The sequence below is a fragment of the Chaetodon auriga genome, chromosome 1 (genome assembly GCF_051107435.1).
Source record: "Chaetodon auriga isolate fChaAug3 chromosome 1, fChaAug3.hap1, whole genome shotgun sequence".
In the NCBI taxonomy this organism is placed as follows: Eukaryota; Metazoa; Chordata; class Actinopteri; order Chaetodontiformes; family Chaetodontidae; genus Chaetodon; species Chaetodon auriga.
In genome coordinates this window covers 22,905,044-22,925,024 of record NC_135074.1, presented here as the reverse complement: position 1 = coordinate 22,925,024, position 19,981 = coordinate 22,905,044, and the positions used below count along the sequence as shown (strand labels likewise).

The 19,981-nt window shown below is 42.5% G+C and overlaps 2 protein-coding genes across 2 annotated transcripts; one reads left to right on the top strand and one right to left on the bottom strand.

The window, feature by feature from the left end:
* Positions 1-24: 24 nt before the first annotated feature.
* lamp1a (lysosomal associated membrane protein 1a) lies at positions 25-6,743 on the top strand. The gene is made up of 9 exons (XM_076730431.1): positions 25-477; positions 3,122-3,228; positions 3,339-3,558; positions 3,864-4,025; positions 4,114-4,319; positions 4,435-4,560; positions 4,653-4,719; positions 4,802-4,969; positions 5,583-6,743. The coding sequence occupies exons 1-9, from the start codon at positions 423-425 to the stop codon at positions 5,720-5,722; spliced, it is 1,251 nt and encodes a 416-aa protein (XP_076586546.1). The 5' UTR covers positions 25-422; the 3' UTR covers positions 5,723-6,743.
* On the bottom strand, positions 6,260-14,243 carry grtp1a (growth hormone regulated TBC protein 1a). Its single transcript, XM_076730439.1, has 8 exons — positions 13,615-14,243; positions 11,545-11,696; positions 11,305-11,463; positions 9,727-9,851; positions 8,992-9,088; positions 8,640-8,812; positions 7,836-8,021; positions 6,260-7,692 (listed from the first exon to the last, which is right to left on the bottom strand). The coding sequence occupies exons 1-8, from the start codon at positions 13,683-13,685 to the stop codon at positions 7,600-7,602; spliced, it is 1,056 nt and encodes a 351-aa protein (XP_076586554.1). The 5' UTR covers positions 13,686-14,243; the 3' UTR covers positions 6,260-7,599.
* Positions 14,244-19,981: the final 5,738 nt, after the last annotated feature.

Genomic DNA, 19,981 nt, shown 5'->3' with positions numbered 1-19,981 from the left:
AGTACAGTTTGTCAGTGCAGCCTTGAATGGAGCTCAGTCAGGGGGCGGTCTCACGTGACTGGCTAGCTGGAAATGCTACCAGTTCACATGACGTGTTACGGCTGTTTAGTCACTGTGGCTCCGACAGACATTTAGCCGTGTTTACTGGTCATTTCAAAACAGCAGGGCGTGCTTCAGGAAATACTAAATAACGCTTTCTTTATATTCAGACAGCGGAGAAACGTAAACAACAAGAGGAGGGACACTAAAGACGGCTCGCTTTTAGCTAACGGTCCGGGAAGTCAAGTGCAATTTGCCGTCCGCCGCGTAGACCCACCTGCGCCTGCAGCGGCGTCACAACGACGCCTGTCCGGGCTGTTATTTCTCTCCTCTTCAGGGACAAAAAAGTAAAGCCTGCTCTGTAGTGTGAGCTGACCTGAAAGATGAAAGTCTCTCACGCTTTGGCCCCGCTCATCATCGCCTGGTTCGCGGTGTTAGGTAAGTGTTTTGCGGCTACTCATCACTGTCGTGCCGCTACTGTTGGACCTGAAGGCGACACGAAGTTAGCCGCGGTGTCAGCGATACCCGCTTGTAATTGAAGCAAGCAGTCACGATGTGACGACTTAGATGTTTCCGAAATGTGTATATTTATATTGTTTTAATCGAGAAAATAATCGTCAGATTCGCTAGTTGACAATAAAAATAATTGTCAGTTGCAGCCAAGTGTTATATAAATGTAGGTAGCATTATATAGTCATGTACATGGATATGTATAGTTAGCTACATATTTGTTGACGGTACAGGTAGTCAGGTGGCGTAGTGTTTGGAAAGGTGAGGTTAGCTTCATAACATTGGTAATTCATGGCTTAACTGTGAATGTAAGATTGGACTTCCTGGTGTAACTAATCAGCATTTCTTCCAGTATTGTTGGACAAAAATTCACACGGACTTTGAAAAAATCCAAAGGTCAGCTGTCCTCAGGTAGCTGTATCAAAACAGACCCCAGTTTCCGGAGAAGTCCCTGGACTGTGTTCTATTCTGTTCTATTCAGTTCTATTCTATTCTAATGTAATGCCCAGGTTTTGTTAATGTTGTGGACCGGCAGATTGGCCTCATTGTTGTGTCATTTGAGAGCTTCACTATCACTGTGGTGGCTTTGTGTTGCACTCGGACCATCAGGGGCCTACTGACAGTGTTAGTTTATGACCACTTTAATCCCCCTGAACACACACACCGGCACCTGGCTGCTGACGCAGGAAAGCAGGCCAATACAGCTGTAGCTGGAGTGGTTGAGGTATATTTTTTTCCTCGTAATGCTCATCCTAAAATGAATTATTGGAGCACTTTTAAGTCAGCACTCACTTGGTGTTCCTTTTTTGTTTTCCACTCTGGAACATGGTGAAGACTTCCTGCTGGAGACCCCCGGTGACCTTTGGGTTCAAGTCCGTCAGCACCAGCATTTTCCTCACAACACACAAACACTTTCTGTTTTGATATTCTCTCCACGCTGACTGTCTTACACTGCTATCTGCAGCTTGATACTTTGTACACACAGCTACTTTTACCTCATGATCAGATTGCAGTGTTGTGTAAACCGTCTGCACTGTGTTTACAGGGTGAGCAGGGGGGTGACATCGGGGTCAATTTTCAGCAAGGCAGCAGGCAGGGAAGGTGTGATTGACAGAGACTGACACAGGACTGAAGCACAGTGCTCTTTCTGATGGGATTAATAGGTTATATTAATGGAGAAAGCTCGAGATGATGGGAAGAGCGGGAGGGGAAGTGAGAAGAGTATGAAAAAGGGGAAAGGCTCTGTCAGCTGCGTAATAAGTGAGTTATGAAATTAGTACACATTAAACCACAAGTCAAATGCTAAATAAATCTGTCTCTCAGCAATGTTAATAAGTAACCGGCCACTATTTGGAGCATCTTTTCAATTCCAAAAATCCTTCTTAGCAGTAAAATATTGATAATGGCAACTGAATTTTAAAACCTGCCAGCACTGACAGCCTAATGAGCTTTTTTGGTTTATTGGGCCCACACAGCTCATAAGTTGTTTTTAGATAAAGTCTAACCAGAGAGAATAAGGAAACACAGTCCACACAGGAGAGTATTGAAGAATCCATGTCTGTGCAGTCAGACATTTAACCAAAGAGGAATAATCCTGCTCATGCAATAATCACATCTGAGCCAAGCTGCCTCAACTTCTCTGAAGACATTCTGGGAAGTGTGAAGCAAGTGGTGAAACTCCTGTATTGCGTTACTGTATTATAAATGGGCGAGAACGTTTTTTCAAGGATCTGAGTTGTCAGGTTGATAAGTACATGAGTCCTGAATAGACGCTGCAGCTTCCACACAATATGCTCGAGGATTACAGCCGCTATCACTCACGCATAGACACACAACGGTGAGTTTGCAGTTTCCAGGCCATAAAGGTATTAATAGCCTACAATGCTAGAGTGCAATTTGCCAGGTTGGTGGAGCTGGTGAATGCTTCTTGGTAATTCTGTTCATTGGAGCCGCACTGCGTATAACTAACTAGAGTGGCTCCTGACTCATTCACTCAGGAGACGTTCATTTACACCTGTTACATGTCTGGAGTGGAGCTGCAGCTCTAATAATCTCCACAGTTGTGTCAGGAACTGGTCAGGGAGTTGTGGTCTGTCACTTTTGGCTGTCTGCAGACCTCTGGTGGTGGCTTGTGTGAACTGCTTTACTCTGTATGTAGGCGATGACATCATGTAACACTGGGTACTGTTGTAGCAATCATCACTGTTATCATTTGTGCTCATTTTGTAAGGTTTATCTAATCAGGCCAGTCAAATAATAACCAGAAGACCTACATAAGGAATACTTGATACTCACACAGTAATACACAAGATACAGTATACAAGTGTGTATTCTAATAAAAGTACAGTAAAGTTGGTTCCACACAGAATCTGAGTGTATTCATCAGCAAACTGAACTGCAATCAGTGTGTGGTGTTTTTAACACTTAAGTGCAAGTACCATGTCATATACTATGTATTCAGATGAGAAAAAAAATTTCAGTCTGAGTGAGTTTGTTTTTCAGATGTTTCCATTTTAATGGAATGACTTTCTTTATCATTTCATTATTATTTTTGGGCCATATTCTGCTGCAGGTCATGTTCAGGCTGTTACTCTTGAGGTGAATGAGGGGAACTCCACCTGCATTAAGGCCGAGCTTTCTGCATCATTTGCCATCACATACAACACCTCCAACAGCACGGTATGTGCAGTGATGACCTTATTCTGGTTTCCATCACTGAAAGCATTGATACTGTTGTCATTAATTGTATCTCCATGTGAACACCAGTCGTATCTTTTGTCTCTCCTCAGAGAACAGCGCAGGTCTCTCTGCCTGACTCTGCCGCAGTCGATACAGGCAGCAGCTCATGCGGCACAGACAGCAGCTCGCCGTGGCTGGTGGCGGTGTTTGGAGCCGGCCACGCACTGGGGCTGAGCTTTTCAACCAATGGAAGTCTGTACAGTGTCGCTAACCTGACGCTGCAGTACAACCTCAGCGACACGTCAGCCTTCCCTGAGGCCAGCAGCTCTGGTGAGAACAAGTACCGCAACACTGTCGATGCAGATGCAGATTGTTGTCAAGTGTGGTTAAATGCACGTGGTGCATGTATAGATACTAATATTCACACAAGATGTCGATATAGAAAGAAAATTGAAAGTATTTCTTTATGGCATTTGGGTCTGATATCAGTAAAGAAATAAAAAAATAATCAGTTTCTAAAACAGATTTCAAATTTGCAAGTAAATAAAGAACACGTGGGCTGATATTCCTCAGGGACCGTATTATACGTATTATAGATTCATGACTAATTTGTTGTATTTTTGATTTTGTCCCAGATGTGGTCACTGTGGTGTCGTCTTCAGTTGGGATCTGGGCGACGGTCAACACCACCTACCGCTGTGTGAGCCCCAGCACTTTTGGTGTAGGTGGAGCAACTGTTACCTTCTCTAATATGAGGCTGGAGGCGTACATGCCAGGAAATGACCTGAGCCCAACAGGTACGGCTCTGATTGCATTTTTGCTCCCGAGCTGGTGAGCTTCTCGGTTGCTCCATCCAACATTTCCTCGTCATTTTTCTTGTCACAGAAAGCATATGTATGGCCGATCAGTCCAGTACTACAGCTCCACCTACTACTGCCAGTTCTACAACAACCGCAGCTCCAGCACCAACCCCTCCAGGAACACCGGAACGAGGCACCTACTCTGTAGAAAACAGAAACGGCACTACGTGTCTCCTGGCCCAAATGGGACTGCAGCTCAACGTCTCCTATTTTTCTCGATCTCAGAATAAGGTAAAAGAGAGCTGTGCAAGCAAGGACAACTCATAGTAAAGTAATTGATACATTTCATTGTGTTCTGTGCAGTAAACTTCAAATGAACCAAATGTATCTTTGTCTACTTTGCCAGACGATCCAGGATTTAGTAAACCTGACTCCCAGTCAGACAAATTCATCAGGATCATGTGAAGCCAGCAGTGCTACCTTGAGTTTGACACAGGAGCAAACTACGACGCTCAACTTCACCTTCACTCTGGTGAGATCATCCCCCCTCTTCTGTGAATTTGGCTCCATGGTCAGTTTGCTTCACGCGTGTGTTTTATTCAACCCGTCTCCTCCCGTCCACAGAACTCCACGAGCAACAAGTACCACCTGAGTGCAATAACTCTGCTCGCGAATTGGTCTGATATGACTGGTATGTCATTTGTCACAAGCAACATGCTTTATTCTTGGCTGTGATTGCTTTCAAAGAATTACTGAGTCATCTCTCTCCACAGCTGCCCTCTTCGCCAGTAACACCAGTCTCAACTATCTGCGGAGTTCGCTGGGCCGCTCCTACATGTGCAACGCAGAGCAAATTCTGGCTGTGGTGCCGACCTTCTCCCTCAACACATTCAGACTGCAGATCCAGCCCTTCGCAGTCACTACTAATCAGTTTGCTACAGGTACAAATATTTTTTTTCCCCCATTCTTGTTGGTACCTGCCATGTTGTCATCGTTGTCCTTTGATCTTAATGTTGATTGTGCATGCATGCAACTCCCCATAAAACCACAACTTGTCCCTTTTTTCCACTTTGTGTGCAGATTAAACAAACACGGAACACTGTGTTAATAAGGGAGCTTTAGATGAGCTATTAAGTCCACGGTATTTAACTTTGGAGAGAGCTAGGCTAGCTGTTTCCCTCTCTTAAAGTTTCATACTAAGCTACACTAATGGCCTGCTAGCTGTAGCGTCATATTTAGGGGACAGACATGAGAAGTGATTTCAGCCTTCTTGTCTAAAAAAGTGAAAAAGCACATTTCCCAAAATGCCAAGCTATTCTTTGAAATGTTACTTCTTGTGTTGAATCCGTCTAGTCAAGCTGCACTTTGATCGGCATTTAACCATTAACTGCTTAAAATGGTCAGCTATTACAGGTTTTGGCTGCGTCAGGCAGCCCTCACTGAGTGTAAAGAAAGCGCCTGCACAAAAAATCCACCGTTCTGCATCCAGAATTCTGCAGTTTATTGTGACCGTCTCATCTTTTCTGTTCTTCCCTCTTTTCTCTCCGTCTCCAGCGGAGGAGTGTCAGATGGACCAGGACCAGATGCTCATCCCCATCATTGTCGGAGCAGCTCTCGCCGGCCTGGTGCTGATCGTCCTCATTGCGTATCTGATAGGCAGGAAGAGGAGCCACGCTGGATACCAGACCATTTGAAAGGACCCCTCGTTTAACTTAAACCTGACAGACTGAATGGCGGAAAGATGAACCCGAGTGCGTGAGTGAGCGAGCAATGACTGGACACGAGCATGAGTGAATGGAAACAGTTGTTACTCTGTGGTGAGTGCATGTTTTTGCATATCCTGTGTGACCTCCTGGATATTTTATCTTCCTTTCACTTTCTCTGTGAGATGATGAGAAGCCAAAGACCTGCTAACTTTAGATGGTGTGCATCTTGATGAAGCCTGAGGGGACTTTACAAGAGTCTTCACATGATCAAGGATGGAGGTAGATTGAATTTGCTGTAGCATGTTCACCATCAGCAGTTTTTTCTTGTTTCATCATGTTGTAGGAATTGGTTGAATTTGCTTGAACTTGTGTTTAGCTGTGTAATTATTTAATATCCCATGCTGTTAAAGAGGCAGAAGGATAGTGAAATGAAATGTAGGACAAAGATATTTTTTTAAAGTTCCACTGGCTTGTCCACTGTTGGTTAAAGGTTTGAAAGGAACGACGTCTGTGCAAGTAAACACATTTCAAATTATGCCTACACATGCTCACCAGCATTTTTTTTTTTTTTTTTTTTTTTACATGAGCATAAAGTAATCCCAGTGACGCTCATAAAAGGGAAAGCTCTAAATGTGTGTCTTTTCCGAATCCTCCACAGTGGAGACTAACAAAAAGCCAGAAGTGACCTAATAGTTCACTGAGGCACAGTTTAATCCAACTAATTCAACAGTCTGGTAATTCTGATGATTAAAACAGGGCTTTGTTGTTTTGTGTCAACAGTGTGTGGCGGTCCAGCCATGCACACATGCTACATTACTAAAATTTATTTAACATTACAAGTGAACAAGGTGCATGGGTTTATTTCCTATTCTTGCTTTTCCCCACCCTCTCCTTAAAGAAATGTTAATATCAATTGTAGTGATTTGATCTTTTATTTTTATAGAAAATGGTTTGATCTCGTTTTCTATTGTGCATCTTACAGAAAGTTAATAAAAATCTTTGAAGTCCAGCACTGATTTTGTTTTTTGTGCATGTATATCATGCAACAGTAGCTTTATAAGCTGTTTTGTATGAAATAAACACAGCTGTTTACTCTGAGCTGTTCGACCAGGTTTACATTACCCAGAATACTCAGACCTGGGATCAATGCCAAGGCTATTTTTGTCCGGTGCAATGAAATGTGCTATCAGTAGTATGAGATTTAAAGGGCCACAAAACCCAAACAGAACAAACTGGACACATCTTTGTTAGAAAAAGACAGCAGCCCTTTACATTGTGCTTCAATCACTTCATCACAGTGCAGCTGAATTCACGATTGAGGTCCCGAACAGCAACATTTGCTCAAACCCTGAAAACAACTAATAAGCACATGAATTGGATTTTGAAATGTTGGAAAAAAAAAAAAATCAGCGTGGTTCACATTCGATTACCTCTGCAGGTAATGCCAGCATGGAGTTCTGTCAGTCATTTGCCATTCAATGTGAAATGCAGAAGCCAGGTTTGTCTTGGCTGTGCTTACAGTATGGAACATATCCTTCGTCTGACCCGGCCACTGGCTGCCAAGCCTTCTTCTCTACAGTGTCTCTGACTTTCTGGAGTAAAGTGCATAATTCCACATTTAAGAAGACAAACTACATGTTCGTTTCAAATGGAATTGTCAGCTCAAACAGCGCATTGCTAAGAATATTTTCATTTAACCATATATTTACACTTAGGCTGTGTGATCATCTCAAGGTGTGTGTGTGTGTACTGTACAGTACGTAGTAGTCACTGTGACATTAAGTCAGTTAAAAAAAGGTGCAAACGAGCTGCTGGGTGCTCATCCCAGTGGAATGTGTGCTGAGTTTAAGCAACAGGAGTTCGGTTCAGGATTCTTCTGCGACGACACGAGCTCGACACGTCGCCCGCAGCTTAGTCAAGGTTGCCGTGGAGAGACTTCCTGGTTCAGTGAAGATTTTCTAGGAAAGGCAAGAAACAGCAGGATTACAGGATTAAAGACAGCAAATTACAAGGATGTTTGTTTTATACGTCCTGTTCTTCCCTCCAGTGAAGTGACACTCTGAATGAACAGCAGTCATGGGATACCTCCGTTTCCTTTTACCTGCATGAAAGTGTGACACTCGTCAACAAATGGTCCCTGGGTGATCTGCTTGAAGTTTTGGCAGACGTCTGGCAGCGACTTGGCCTGTTGAATCAGAGCCTCGTTGTGGTGCATCAGTGTCAGAGCTACGCGGAACAGGATTTTAGAGCCCTCGTAGAACAGGCAATCCCAAATCCGCAGAACAGTCTGCAGGAAAACAACAAAGTAAGACCCACCGGCGACAGCGTGTACGGATATGAATATGGAGACACGTGAATGAACATGCTATTTTCCATGTGTTCTTCCTTTCCCTGTGCTGCACCCTCCCAGCTACCTTCACAAAAAAAACAAAACTCGGGTGCTGTTCTCAAGGTGAGCAGAGGAAAAATTTGGATACTGGAGCCAAAACCCTGATTCAGTGTTGAGATGGTAAATTAGTGCAGGATCATGTCTTTGTTGGCTGCTGTGACTGTGGGTGGGGGAGGTTTACACCCACCTAATGAAGCTCCATGTGTATTTTGAGAACAAACATAGCAGTCCACAGCCCTCCCCCAGGCCAACAAAGGGAGTTAACAACACACACAAAGCACGTTTTAACAAGAAAACAAGAAAGTTTCGATGAACTTTGCTGTCTCATATATGAAGAATGAATGCCAATGACCAGAATTCATCTCTGACTTTCCACACAGTCTATTATCAAGTTTTCCTCAACTTCTGAGCAAAGACCTTTCAACGCCTGTTCCAAGACAAAATAAATAAACTGCAGCAACAATGGCAGGACTTCCCCCCCCAGCCACACTGTGAAACACACACGGATACACTCACCTCCACGGGTAAGATGTCTATGTAGAGACAGATGAACCACCGGGAGACCACCAGAGTCCACATGACATTATGATCCATCATGGTCTGCCAGACTCTGGGGATTTTGACTTTTACCAGTTCCCCTAAAACCTCCTGGTCCACCTTCAGCCCCAGCATGGCTGGACTGTAGTAATCTGTAAACACATCCGCATAAACACACAAATCATTGTGAGTTATACACTGCTCTTAGTTACCTGCAAACAGAAAATAGTTCAAATTTAACTCAAATAATTAAATTTTTTATGTTCTGTCTAACACAAAACAGCTCTTCACCGCTTCCATTAGTGCTGCTACCAAATTTACACTCACACACCTGGTAAAATTCGACCGAGTAGTGCATCCATCAGCCAGAAGGATTTCTCCTCATCTTTTGTGATGATAAGCAGATACCCTGCTATGAAGTTCATCCCCTGAAGGCGAGAGAGACACTCAGGTTACACGTGAATCCTGCCTGAACAAGACTGATTAGAGGCTGAAGAGCTCTTAAATGCAGCATCCGGGGGAGAGAGCAGCAAGTGTACACTGGACATGAAACAAGGGGAAAAAAAAGCATTCAAAGTAAAACAGGCTGCTTGAGTGTGATTATAGCCGCATGTGTTCTAGTTGTATTTTGTAAAAGATGTAATCATCAGCACAGGCCTGCTGCCTGTTTGAATTTCAAATCGAGCTGCATATAGTCAGGTGAATTTAATTTGCCTTTCAAATGTTAATGATGCACCTAGGACTACACTGAGCTGACACAAACACAAACAGCCTTTCTTAGGACACATATGCACGGTATAGTTGTTTTATCAAACACTGGCTAATAAATATTGGATTTTTGGGGTCAGCTTTGTGTAGTTTAGTCCCATAATCCACACCAAGAATATACCAAATCCTTCACTGCAAATCTGAGTTACACAGCACTACAACAATAAGGAAACAATATGAAATACTGCATTGTTGTTTTTAACCAATATTACCAACACATCATTGACAATACCCAATATTCCCACACTGTTCTTTAAAATCTCTGTTCCACATGTAAGAAAGTTCTAGGTCCTATTACCTGACAGTAGCCCACACTTGGGTTGTGGTGACCGTAAGCCAGCAGCACATTGTACAGAGGTTTCTGCAGACATGGGTTGGACGTCTTGCGGAACTGGATGTTGTCTGGAAATGTTCTGTTCAAGTCTGAAAAAAAAGACCATGCAAACCCTGATATTTAGTGCTGTTTGTTTGCTAATGGGTGCATGAGAGCAAGAATCACACACTTCTGCTTTTACAAATGAAATTATCATACATTAGTCCTGTATTTAAATTATATCTGAATGCAAACTTGAATAGTTTAATACCCTATATATGTGCTGTTTTTGGTAACAAATGTAACACTGCAGGTAAAGCTAGAAAGAGTCTTTTAATGTATGTTGTGTTGTTCCATTGGATAATTTTACCTTTGCATTTGAAGCAAATGAACAAGAAAATGCAAAACTGCAGAGCAGTGCGAACAAAGCATATTTTCATGGTATTGTGTCATATTTAGAAAATTCCAGTTTCATAACACTGTCACAGTGTTATTAAATACTACACTGAGGGCCCATGGGTGGTGAAGGGGTAAATGCACTTGCTCACCACCGCAGCACTCACCTTTGGACAGCTTCTCCCAGAAATGTACTAAAAGGGCCAATCAAATACATGCCAGCACACATTTCTGTCCCTGCAATAACTCTTTACGGTTGTAAAATCCTTCGTGATATTGTTATAAACCACTGTGAAGTGAGTTAGCGTCTGATGTGCCTTCACACTAATGGATCCATAACTCAAACTGGCCTTCCTGGTTTATGTTTTATCTCTCCCCAGTTGCTTAAAACAACACTCCCCCACCGACCCAGTCTGTTGCACTCTTTTATTGGAGTGCTGTTGGTGCTGTTTTCTGTCTCAGCAGGGTAGCTGGTCTGGCTGAAGAGCAGTCTCACTTACTCATACAACCATGCATATGTCACACTGAACTAACACTAATATTCTGTAATGCTGAGCGTAAGTGCTCTGACACATCAAACTGTTGGCCATCATTGTGCCCTGTGTGGCTGACTGTTGCCTGCAGGTTCTGCAGTGTGCCTGCTGGTTGCTATAGTCAGCATTAATCAGCTACCGTTCAGCAGAATCAGCATACTGAATCAGCCTCAGAGGCACTCAGTGAGAAGGAATTCTCTGACTGTGTTCCAATGAAATCTGTTATTTTACACGTTTAATGCAGTTTTTCCTTATTTATCATCTCTCTCATTTCTTCTTTCACAAGCAAAAGTCCATGTGGTGGCAAAACCGGTCCATAACAAAACTTCACAGTGCCAGCTGCCACTTTTTAATCACAGTCAGTCTTATTTTGGATTTGAAACATAGAGTATAATGAGACTGTTAATCAGATTTTCATCAGCGTGAAAGTAATTGTTTATAAGCTCATGATCTTTGGACGAAAAACGCATTTCCACCATTGAGGGGTTAGAAAGAGGTTCAAGTGCAACTTAGAACAAAAGACTGTAAGTCTTAACTGAGGCTAGTTCTTTGAGGTTGACTTGGTGTGTGTCAGGGCTTTTTCAGAAGATTAGACTGAGCACAAGGGTGAATAACAAACTGTTCACAGCCTGACCTGTGCAGATCGTCTCCACCAGTTTGGGGTCGTGCTGGGCTCCAAGCAGCGACTGGTAGTATCCTGGGTTCTTCTCTAGCTGGTCTTGAGCCCCGCTGGCTGTCATCCAGATCAGAGCCCGGTGCTCATTGGGAATTCCCTTGCGTACATAACGCTTTACTGAAGGAGAGGGCAAACGTTTAAGTTTAGGGCAGTTTTATTGCATGCAATCACTCTGTTGTGTTAGGCCTTCCCACTCACATTTTACATTCTTCTGCACCTTGCTTTTTCCCTTCAGTAGTTTGGACCACTTGATGGATCGGCGGGTGAGGACAACTAGATACTCAGACATGAGCTCCTCATATGACTCATAATCAAAGTCCTCTGAGCGCTCAAAGCCATATGGATCCACTCTGGGTCAAAAAGCACAAAGTTAGACACTGTTAATAATATTACATCAAAGGACTGTTTCCAATCAGTGCATCACAACCATCATCAGAATTACCACATATTCACATCCCAGCAATGTACACCATAAACAAACTGAACCAGTCCAAGTGCACGTGTGTATGTATCATGGTGTGTTTATGTGCTTGATGTTAGTTACTGTATTTGAGGCAAGACTGAAAACAAATGTTCAATTAATCTAAAAAAAAAACTATTATGTCTTCTCTAAATACCGTTATGGATTTTCATTAGTCCAGTCTCATTAACGTCTAGTGTCTGCAGTATTTATACCTTGTCATCCCATGTACTCAGCACTGTGTTCAGGCATAATTAGACTGGACCAAGCCATTACATTATAAAAGAAATATAATGGTTCTATTTTGTTAATGTAATCTTTCATATACAGCATGTCTACCTACATCTACAATCTGGCTATAGATGAAAAAGTTCTGGGAGTTGTGGCTCAACCTAATGCCTTAGGTAACAAGATAATCTCCCTGCAGCTTAAACCTTGCACGAGAGCAAAGTCACCCCTGAAGAAGAACCAGAAGACCAGCAATGCGGCAGGCCGCTACATCTGTTTTCAACATGTTCGAGCGCAACAGGCTTACCAGCATGAAACCACTTCAACACTGTATATACTACACACAGCCCAGGCATTAATTAGAGCAGCTCCGTAAATAACACTGACTGAAAATAAGGTGCCATCACACAAATGTTAGGTTTCTCATCCGAGAACGGCTTTGTTGCCAAAACACAAGCGAGAGCACACATTAGATGTATCGGTGTGGAGCTTGTGAATGTTGCACCTGATTTCAGACGCTGCTTCTGTTATCACAGTTTACTTGATCTGTGCAATGGTCACCTACTGATCTTGTTTTGAAGAAAATAATTTGATATACACTGCAAAGATGAGTACAGATTTCAAAGCACAGTCTCATAAAACAACACTGCAATATATATTGCCTTCATGAAGGTCATGACATTGAGTTTTAGTTTAAACTGTTTTCAACAGGTGTTGATTCAACTTTATGGTCATTTTGGAGGCTGCAGTTTCTGAAATTTTGTCTACCCTCAATACATAATGAGATGTACAAAGCATTACAAACACCTCTAAAAGCCTCTGAAGTGACCACAAAGTTAAATCAACACCAGTCAACAAAAAGTGAACATCTGAATCTTCTTAAAGTTTGGATTTATTGTAGGGCTGCTTTATCAGGCTACACTAGTCTGCTACAACAACAGCTTTGACTTCTGCCAACTGAGTGTAGATCCACTGATTGTTTTCAAAATGTACACATATGTTTGTACATTTTTGGAAAACAAAACAACTACTTTGAACCACCATGTGACATGATAAACGGCTGTCCAATTTCTGATGAGCAAAACAAAACCATAAATATTATGAGGCCACTGCACGACACCCAGAAAGTATATTACTCCGCAACAGATTCCATGTATTCATGAAACACATGAAAAACTAGACATGTACTCCGTGGAGTATATTCAGAGTACTCGAATTGTGCATTATCGCTGCAAATGAGATTTTATTTGGGAAAACCCGAGGAATATCCTCAGGTGGTTATTCGGCATTTGTTAAATTACGACAAAGTGTAATGGAGTTTTGTACAGACAGCCGTTAGCTCAAAGCTAACAACTCGAGTAACGGTGTAAAGTAGTTAGCTAGCTAACGTTACCGCGTCAAGTTCCTACGAAATGAGGAATAAAGTTAACAGCTGCTTCTGGCTTCACTTTTCAATGATAACTTCATTGAAAAGTGAAGTCAGTTACAATGGCCCTCTCCAGGATCGTAAGATGTGGTTTTAGCCGTTTAAGCAGGCAGAGATACCCGTCAAAGCCCAAAGTCCCGTTTGCTAACGTTACCTGTCCACTCGGTCTTTGGCTCGTACGCCGGCTGGGTTGAGGGTCCGGTTGGTCGCCTTGTTCTTCTCCATTGCCTCTTTTTTCTTCCAGTGGTATTCTGAAAATCTGTGCTAAAGTCCCACCATGTATCCACCGGTTTGTTTCTCCACAGGTAATATCAATACCAGAATATGTTACATTACAAGAAATACGACAGTCAAAGCCACAGTTTAAGTTGAGGTAAGTTAGCGTTAACCTTCGATATTAACTTTCTCCATGTTCGCGTGCGGGGAGACGAGACAAGATGCTGTCCTTTTCCTGGGATTAACATGCTATTCTTGAGAAGGGTAAGTCGCGAAAAACATTCTTATGTTTCTCCCCAAACCAAGAAGTCGTTTTAGTTCGACTCTTCAAGTATTTTATCGCTCCGCCGATGTTCAAGCCGTGTGGAAAGAGCTTTGAGTTTTATCGCCATCCACATGCACCTGCTGCTGGTCCTCCTCTCCTGGGAGTACAACCAACTCGCCCGTTAAAGCTCCAAGAAAAACATCCAAAGAAAACGACTACATGAATGTTCGCCAGTGTAATTCAAATACTAGTCCCTTCCACTCTTCTTGTCCCGGCTGCTCCTTGAAAGATTTGGGACTCGTGACGCTTGTCCCAGGACAGATACGTCAATCAGAGCTAATGCTGCTTTCGAGTGATTCCCGTAACATTCGACTTCAGACCTCTCATGAGACGGCCGAATGGGATTTATGCCGCATTCACGGGGTTTTGGTCAGAAAAAAACAAGCTGCAAGGCTAGAGCGAAAAGGAGGAGTGGCGTGTTTTAATAATAAGTAATTCAGTTGTGTCTTTGCTCCTAACTTTTTATGGAAATGCCCTTTTTATTAAACATTAAAGCTGATTACATTTTATGAAGTCCTGACGTTACAGTTCCATTCTGACCTGTTTATTATGTACAGCAACACAAATGTTTATTCTTTCTTTGCAAAACTCCTATTTATGAACGCATAGAAATCATTGTTTTGCGGTTTTCAATTTGAAAAATAGGGATTTCACCGCATTTTGTAAAAGCTTCCATAGCCAAAATGGCATCTGTCATAGAACATACCAGACAAAAATCAACTGCTGACACAGACACAGCCTACAACTGTCACATCGACAACTCTCATATCATAATTTCCAAGGGCCCCCGTTTGCATTTAGTGGTCTTCGTATGTCCGATAACAAGTAAAGGCAGCAAAGACTGTAAAGTAGCCGCGCCCTCTCCAGCACAGCCACGTAGCTCAGGTAAATACAGCCATCTGTTCACCTGAACTGGGCAGCAGTGGTCCAGTAAATAATATACCTGGAGTCATATCTGTTACATGGGTGATTCAGTGTTCCCACCGTCCTTGAAAATCAGTCACCAAAGCATTGGCTGCCGATATGACAGATTATAAGAAGATAAGACAAGGTTTTTTTTGTTTTTTGTTTTGTTTTTTTTAATTAAACGGATTAACTCAAAAATGTGTCACTCAAATTCATCAGTTTAGTTTCGCTGTTGCATTCAATCACAAAATTACATTAAGGTTGTTTTTGTGGATTGGGTGGCCATCTTTGAGCACCTTCATATTTTCAAGAGCTGCAAAAAAGGGAAACTCATATGGGGATAAAAAAAAATGTGGTTAGTGTAGCTTGTACTCCAGATACGTTAAGGCAAGAACGCTTAAGCTCAAAAACTTTGAGCAGTAAACTGCTTGATGTGGCTTTTTGGAGTTACTGTTTTTTTTAATTTACATGCAATATATGGAGCAAGTTATAAATTCAAAAAATGTGGCAACATAAAGTTAGGTGACAGGAAACTGAATTATTTGGTGAGCAAGTTGGACTCTCAGTGGCTCAAAGAACCAGCCATAAACACCACCATTATGTGTTCATGACTATGCTGCATGTTGTTGCAATCCCATAACACAAATATAAAGAAATTCACCTATTTGTTGAAGCCCTGTCAGCCCAACTTAAATCAAATTACTTAAAATTTCGTTCAAGCGTTTCTGCCCTGCATACAAACGTAGATACTCAAGAACAACACCATACTCCTCATCACCACTGCCGACCAGGATAAGCCCTGGGATGGACAGATGATGGATCATGTAGGCCTCGATCTCTTATCTTATCCTCTTGTGAAAATACCAGAATAAATCCAAATGCATACTCATGTTTGAGCAGTAGTGTAATCCTGCTGGTGGGCGGGGTTGGATCTGTGACTAGGAAGAGCTTCCAGCAACGGACATGTTTGGCACTGCTGTCTGCAGCCATTCATCTGCTCTGGGCAATTGTCACCATACCCTTTAAAGAAACAGAGTCTGTATGTGTGTGTTAGGCACTGCTCACTTTTTCACATATGGACAATGTCATCTTAAAGTCCAACTCCAATTTATCCTTCCAGTGTTCATGTATGCATTTATGTGGTAGATAGAGGACCATGAAAAAAAATATTTGTCCTTCTTCATGAACAGCTTTGTGACTTGTACGACCATGTATTTGACCAGTATGTGATTTGTATACGCAGCAGCCAGCTTGTGTCAAAAATCTTGTCAAATTGTACTCATACATTTGAGCTCAATACATGGTTTGCAAACACATTCCACTGTGACAATAATGAATATATTCTGCAGCATTAAAAGGGTGCTATTATAATTTTAAGAAATTTATTTAAATAACACGAATAAGCATTCACTAAAATATAACACTGTGTTGTATCTTGACAGTTAAAGAGAGCAACAAGGGAGTTTTTCATGTAACATTGTTGAAATGATACAGCAGACACTTAAACTTGAGCTGCCTGCATCTGACAATGAGATCATCTGGCTTGGAAATGCCTCAGGATCCCCCAAGAGGAGCTGGAAAACTCTGCCTGGAAGAAAGGCGTCACTTCCTTGCTTAGCCTGCTGCCACAGCGACCAGACACCATATGCACTAGTAAACAGATGAATGGATTAAGATATTGCATTAACTTATAATACATCTTCAAAAATCTAAAATACCCAGCCTTCATATCACAATGCTTGTCCACTGCCTGTTTGTGCTCCACTGAAGGTTAACAGTGTTGATACCTTGAGGAACCATTTCAAGTGCTGCAAGTGGAAAAGATGATGACTTTTGGACAGACAGGAAAAAAAAAATCATGTTGGTTTGTGAGTGCTGTTTGCAACAATTCAGCCTTGCTATGATCTTGACTAGCCAAACCATTTGTCCTCGTGGTTTGAAAGAGGACTGGAGGAGGCTATTTCCGTAAAAATAGAGAAACCATCCTTCAACAGAGGATGGGGTCTATGACATCCCTTATCTCCCATCTGCAGTGCTGTCCTTTCATCCCTTCCCAGGAGATTTAACATCTATCCACATTTGGCCTCATGTGACAACTCCAACAACTCTCATTTGGCATCAGGTGATTCCAATTACTAACGACTGCCAGGAGCACGAATGAAGCAGGTGTTATCCGTGACCTTGATAACAACTCCACAGAAGTTAAAGTCCAGTTGCCCTTGATTTAACCCTCCTAGGATACTGGCGTATTGTTGCTGATGTCTGAAAAGACTCAAATCTTGATTTAAATTCCTTTTACAGTATCCACAAAAAGGAACCAGTACTTAACCAGTAAATGCTGATCCTACATCTGAGACTGTCACCCCTCTGTGCAAAAATACCCTAAAAAGTAAATGTGTCAGTAAATTGTATGATTTTGGGTTTATATGTTTGTTTGACCGAAGGATCCCCATAGTTGATTGTTGTGTACTTTGGTCTCTGTTTTAGATTCTCTTTCTCAGGTTGAATTGATGTTACAGCAGATGTCTTGCTGTCTTCAAATGCAGCCTTTTCAACAGTGTCTCCGGAAAGTCTGAAACTTTGCAGCATACTGGTATCTTCTACTGGTATCTCTGGTGTTACCTCTTTTGCTTCCCGTTCTTTCTCTAGTGGTTTAACCTCCATTGGTTTCTCTTGTGCTGTTGTATGAAGGGTTTGTATCTTCATGTCCTCAGGAGGACATGTCACCAATCCAGTGCTAAAAGCGTTCATGGAAGTAACAGAGTGTGACAGTGGCATTGCAACTAAAGGAGTTACAGTTTGTGGGTGTGGTGCGGGTTGATTGGAGGAATCAGCCCAGTCATCAACATCTTGTTGGTCATCGAATCTGTAAACACGTGGGATGATGTACTTGGGCAAACTTCTTTGAATGTTCACAGCTGTGGTTAGATTTGGACCTTCGGCTGCTCCGTTCTCTATGGAGTCATGGCCTGTATATGTAGAAAGCTCCTCAGTTCTGGGCTTTAAGGGGCATCTACCATCACTAACTGTCTTGCCAGGTTCACCTGTGCTTGATTCCCCATCAGAATATTGTAGGGCACTGTGAGGAACTTCAGTCTTCAAGTTGCATATCTTTTCCAAGGATGAGCTCTCTGATGGTTCCATTGAATATTGTTTGGGAGAGGAATCCACACATGTAGACCACACAGGAGAGGAGGTCATGATGGTTGCCACATGGCAGTTCACTTGGGCTTCTACCTGTGGAAAAAGCCTGTAAGGTTCTGGGTGTAAACTCTCTGTGACAGATGTCAAACAGATCAGCTCCAGATGTCCATATTTTAACTTGTTGGCAATACTAGTTTCAACTGTCCTCCAACGATTAACATCATATGCTTGAGCTCTTGAATGGCTGAATGAATACTGACTGTCAGCCTTTTGATCTGAATGCTCATTCCCCATTTGCCTCATTTGTTCTGCCCTCAAATGATTTTTTTCTTCCAGATTTGAGTTTACTTTCGTTAAAATGTCTATGGCTTGCACAGGTATTTGTTCCTGTCCATTTATACATCGACGTCCTGTCATGTGCTGCCCAGCAGGTTTCCTTTTCATTTGCTTGTGATAGTTTTGTTTGGGGACAGTTTGATCCTCTGCCTGTTGGTGCCATCTTACATGACAAGCTGCCCTCTGTTTTACAGTACCTGTCATCTTGACTCCTCCAGAAGGCCTTTCATGGGAAGATTTCAAGTCACTTCCCTTACAAACTGTGGCCATGTTCTCAAACCTCTCCATCAAGGAAGATAGGAGGACCCCTCTTCCAATGAGTCTTGGTTTGATTGGCTGTTTCGTCAGTATGTTCTCTCCCTTTTCCTTTTGCTCTGCCATGGCAAACTTGGCTACAATATCTTTCACATTGCCCCCCCTCTTCACTCCTTGTTCTCTTCTAGTTGGGTCCTTCTTGTGCTTGTTATGCTCACTGTCTTGGCAGTGGTTCACATCACCTGCCACTCCTCTGCTGGAGGACAGAGTTCCCACCTCCCTTTGGTGGGTGGTGGGAGGTTTGGGTGTGGACCTTATGAATTTGGACTGGAGGAGCTGGAATGTGGTAAGGCGCCGGGGTATTAAGTCTCTTTGTTCTCCTCCATCCCTGCTTGGCAATCTTTCTTTTAGTGGATCTGACCAGCATTTTTCTGAGAAACCAGTCTCAACAGTCTTTTCCTGGGTTGTTTTATGCTCTGCGGGGAGCTGAGCAATAGTGCAACTTGTCTGAAGTTGAGTCTGCTTCATTGAAGTGTCAATTCTCTGATCAGGACAATCTGTGTTTCTTTCAACCACAGTATCCAACACCGGCTTCTCTGGTTGTCTGCTTCTGGTGGTCCACTTGGGCAGATTCTGTGTTAGGTAGTGCAGAAGACTCTCTAGAATCCCTCGGAGCACAGGACGGCAGTTGCGGTCTCTAACCAACTTCCTCAACATACTGGCATCAGGGCTGATGCTGGTTTTCTGAGATTCTGGTCTATGGAGAGGACATAGAGGACATGCAAAACTTAATCCCTGTAGCCATCTGTAGCTAAGCAAACCTGAAGAGTTACAGATAGTGACAGCAGATGTTTAGTATGCCATGAAGTCTTGTGTTTCAATACAGAGTATGTCGAATGCAGTATGCCAAAAATACCAGGATGTCCTACTGCATCCAGTTGCATTTAGCAACAGCATGCTTTTCTGGCTATTCTGACCCACAACGCTCTGTGTAGCGGATGATGCATCACATCAAGAGCGCAGACAGAAGACAGCTCACTGACAGATGACAGCACAGTCAAGTGTAACCACTACATTTTTTGTGACTCCTTTGTATAATTAATACATTGATATACTGCTGCTGTATTAAGCTTGACAGATGTGGAAGCAAGAGGGTCAAAGTTCATGGTGCAACATTACGATGAAGTAGTATGCATACTTCATGCATCAGTGCTTACCAAAAGTAAAAATGAAAAAGTATGTAATTTGGAACACAGCCACCATGTCAGAATAGATGGTCACTAATTACAAATGCTGTCATTACCTTAACTGTTTCTCGCAGGTAGAAATTCACAGTGTT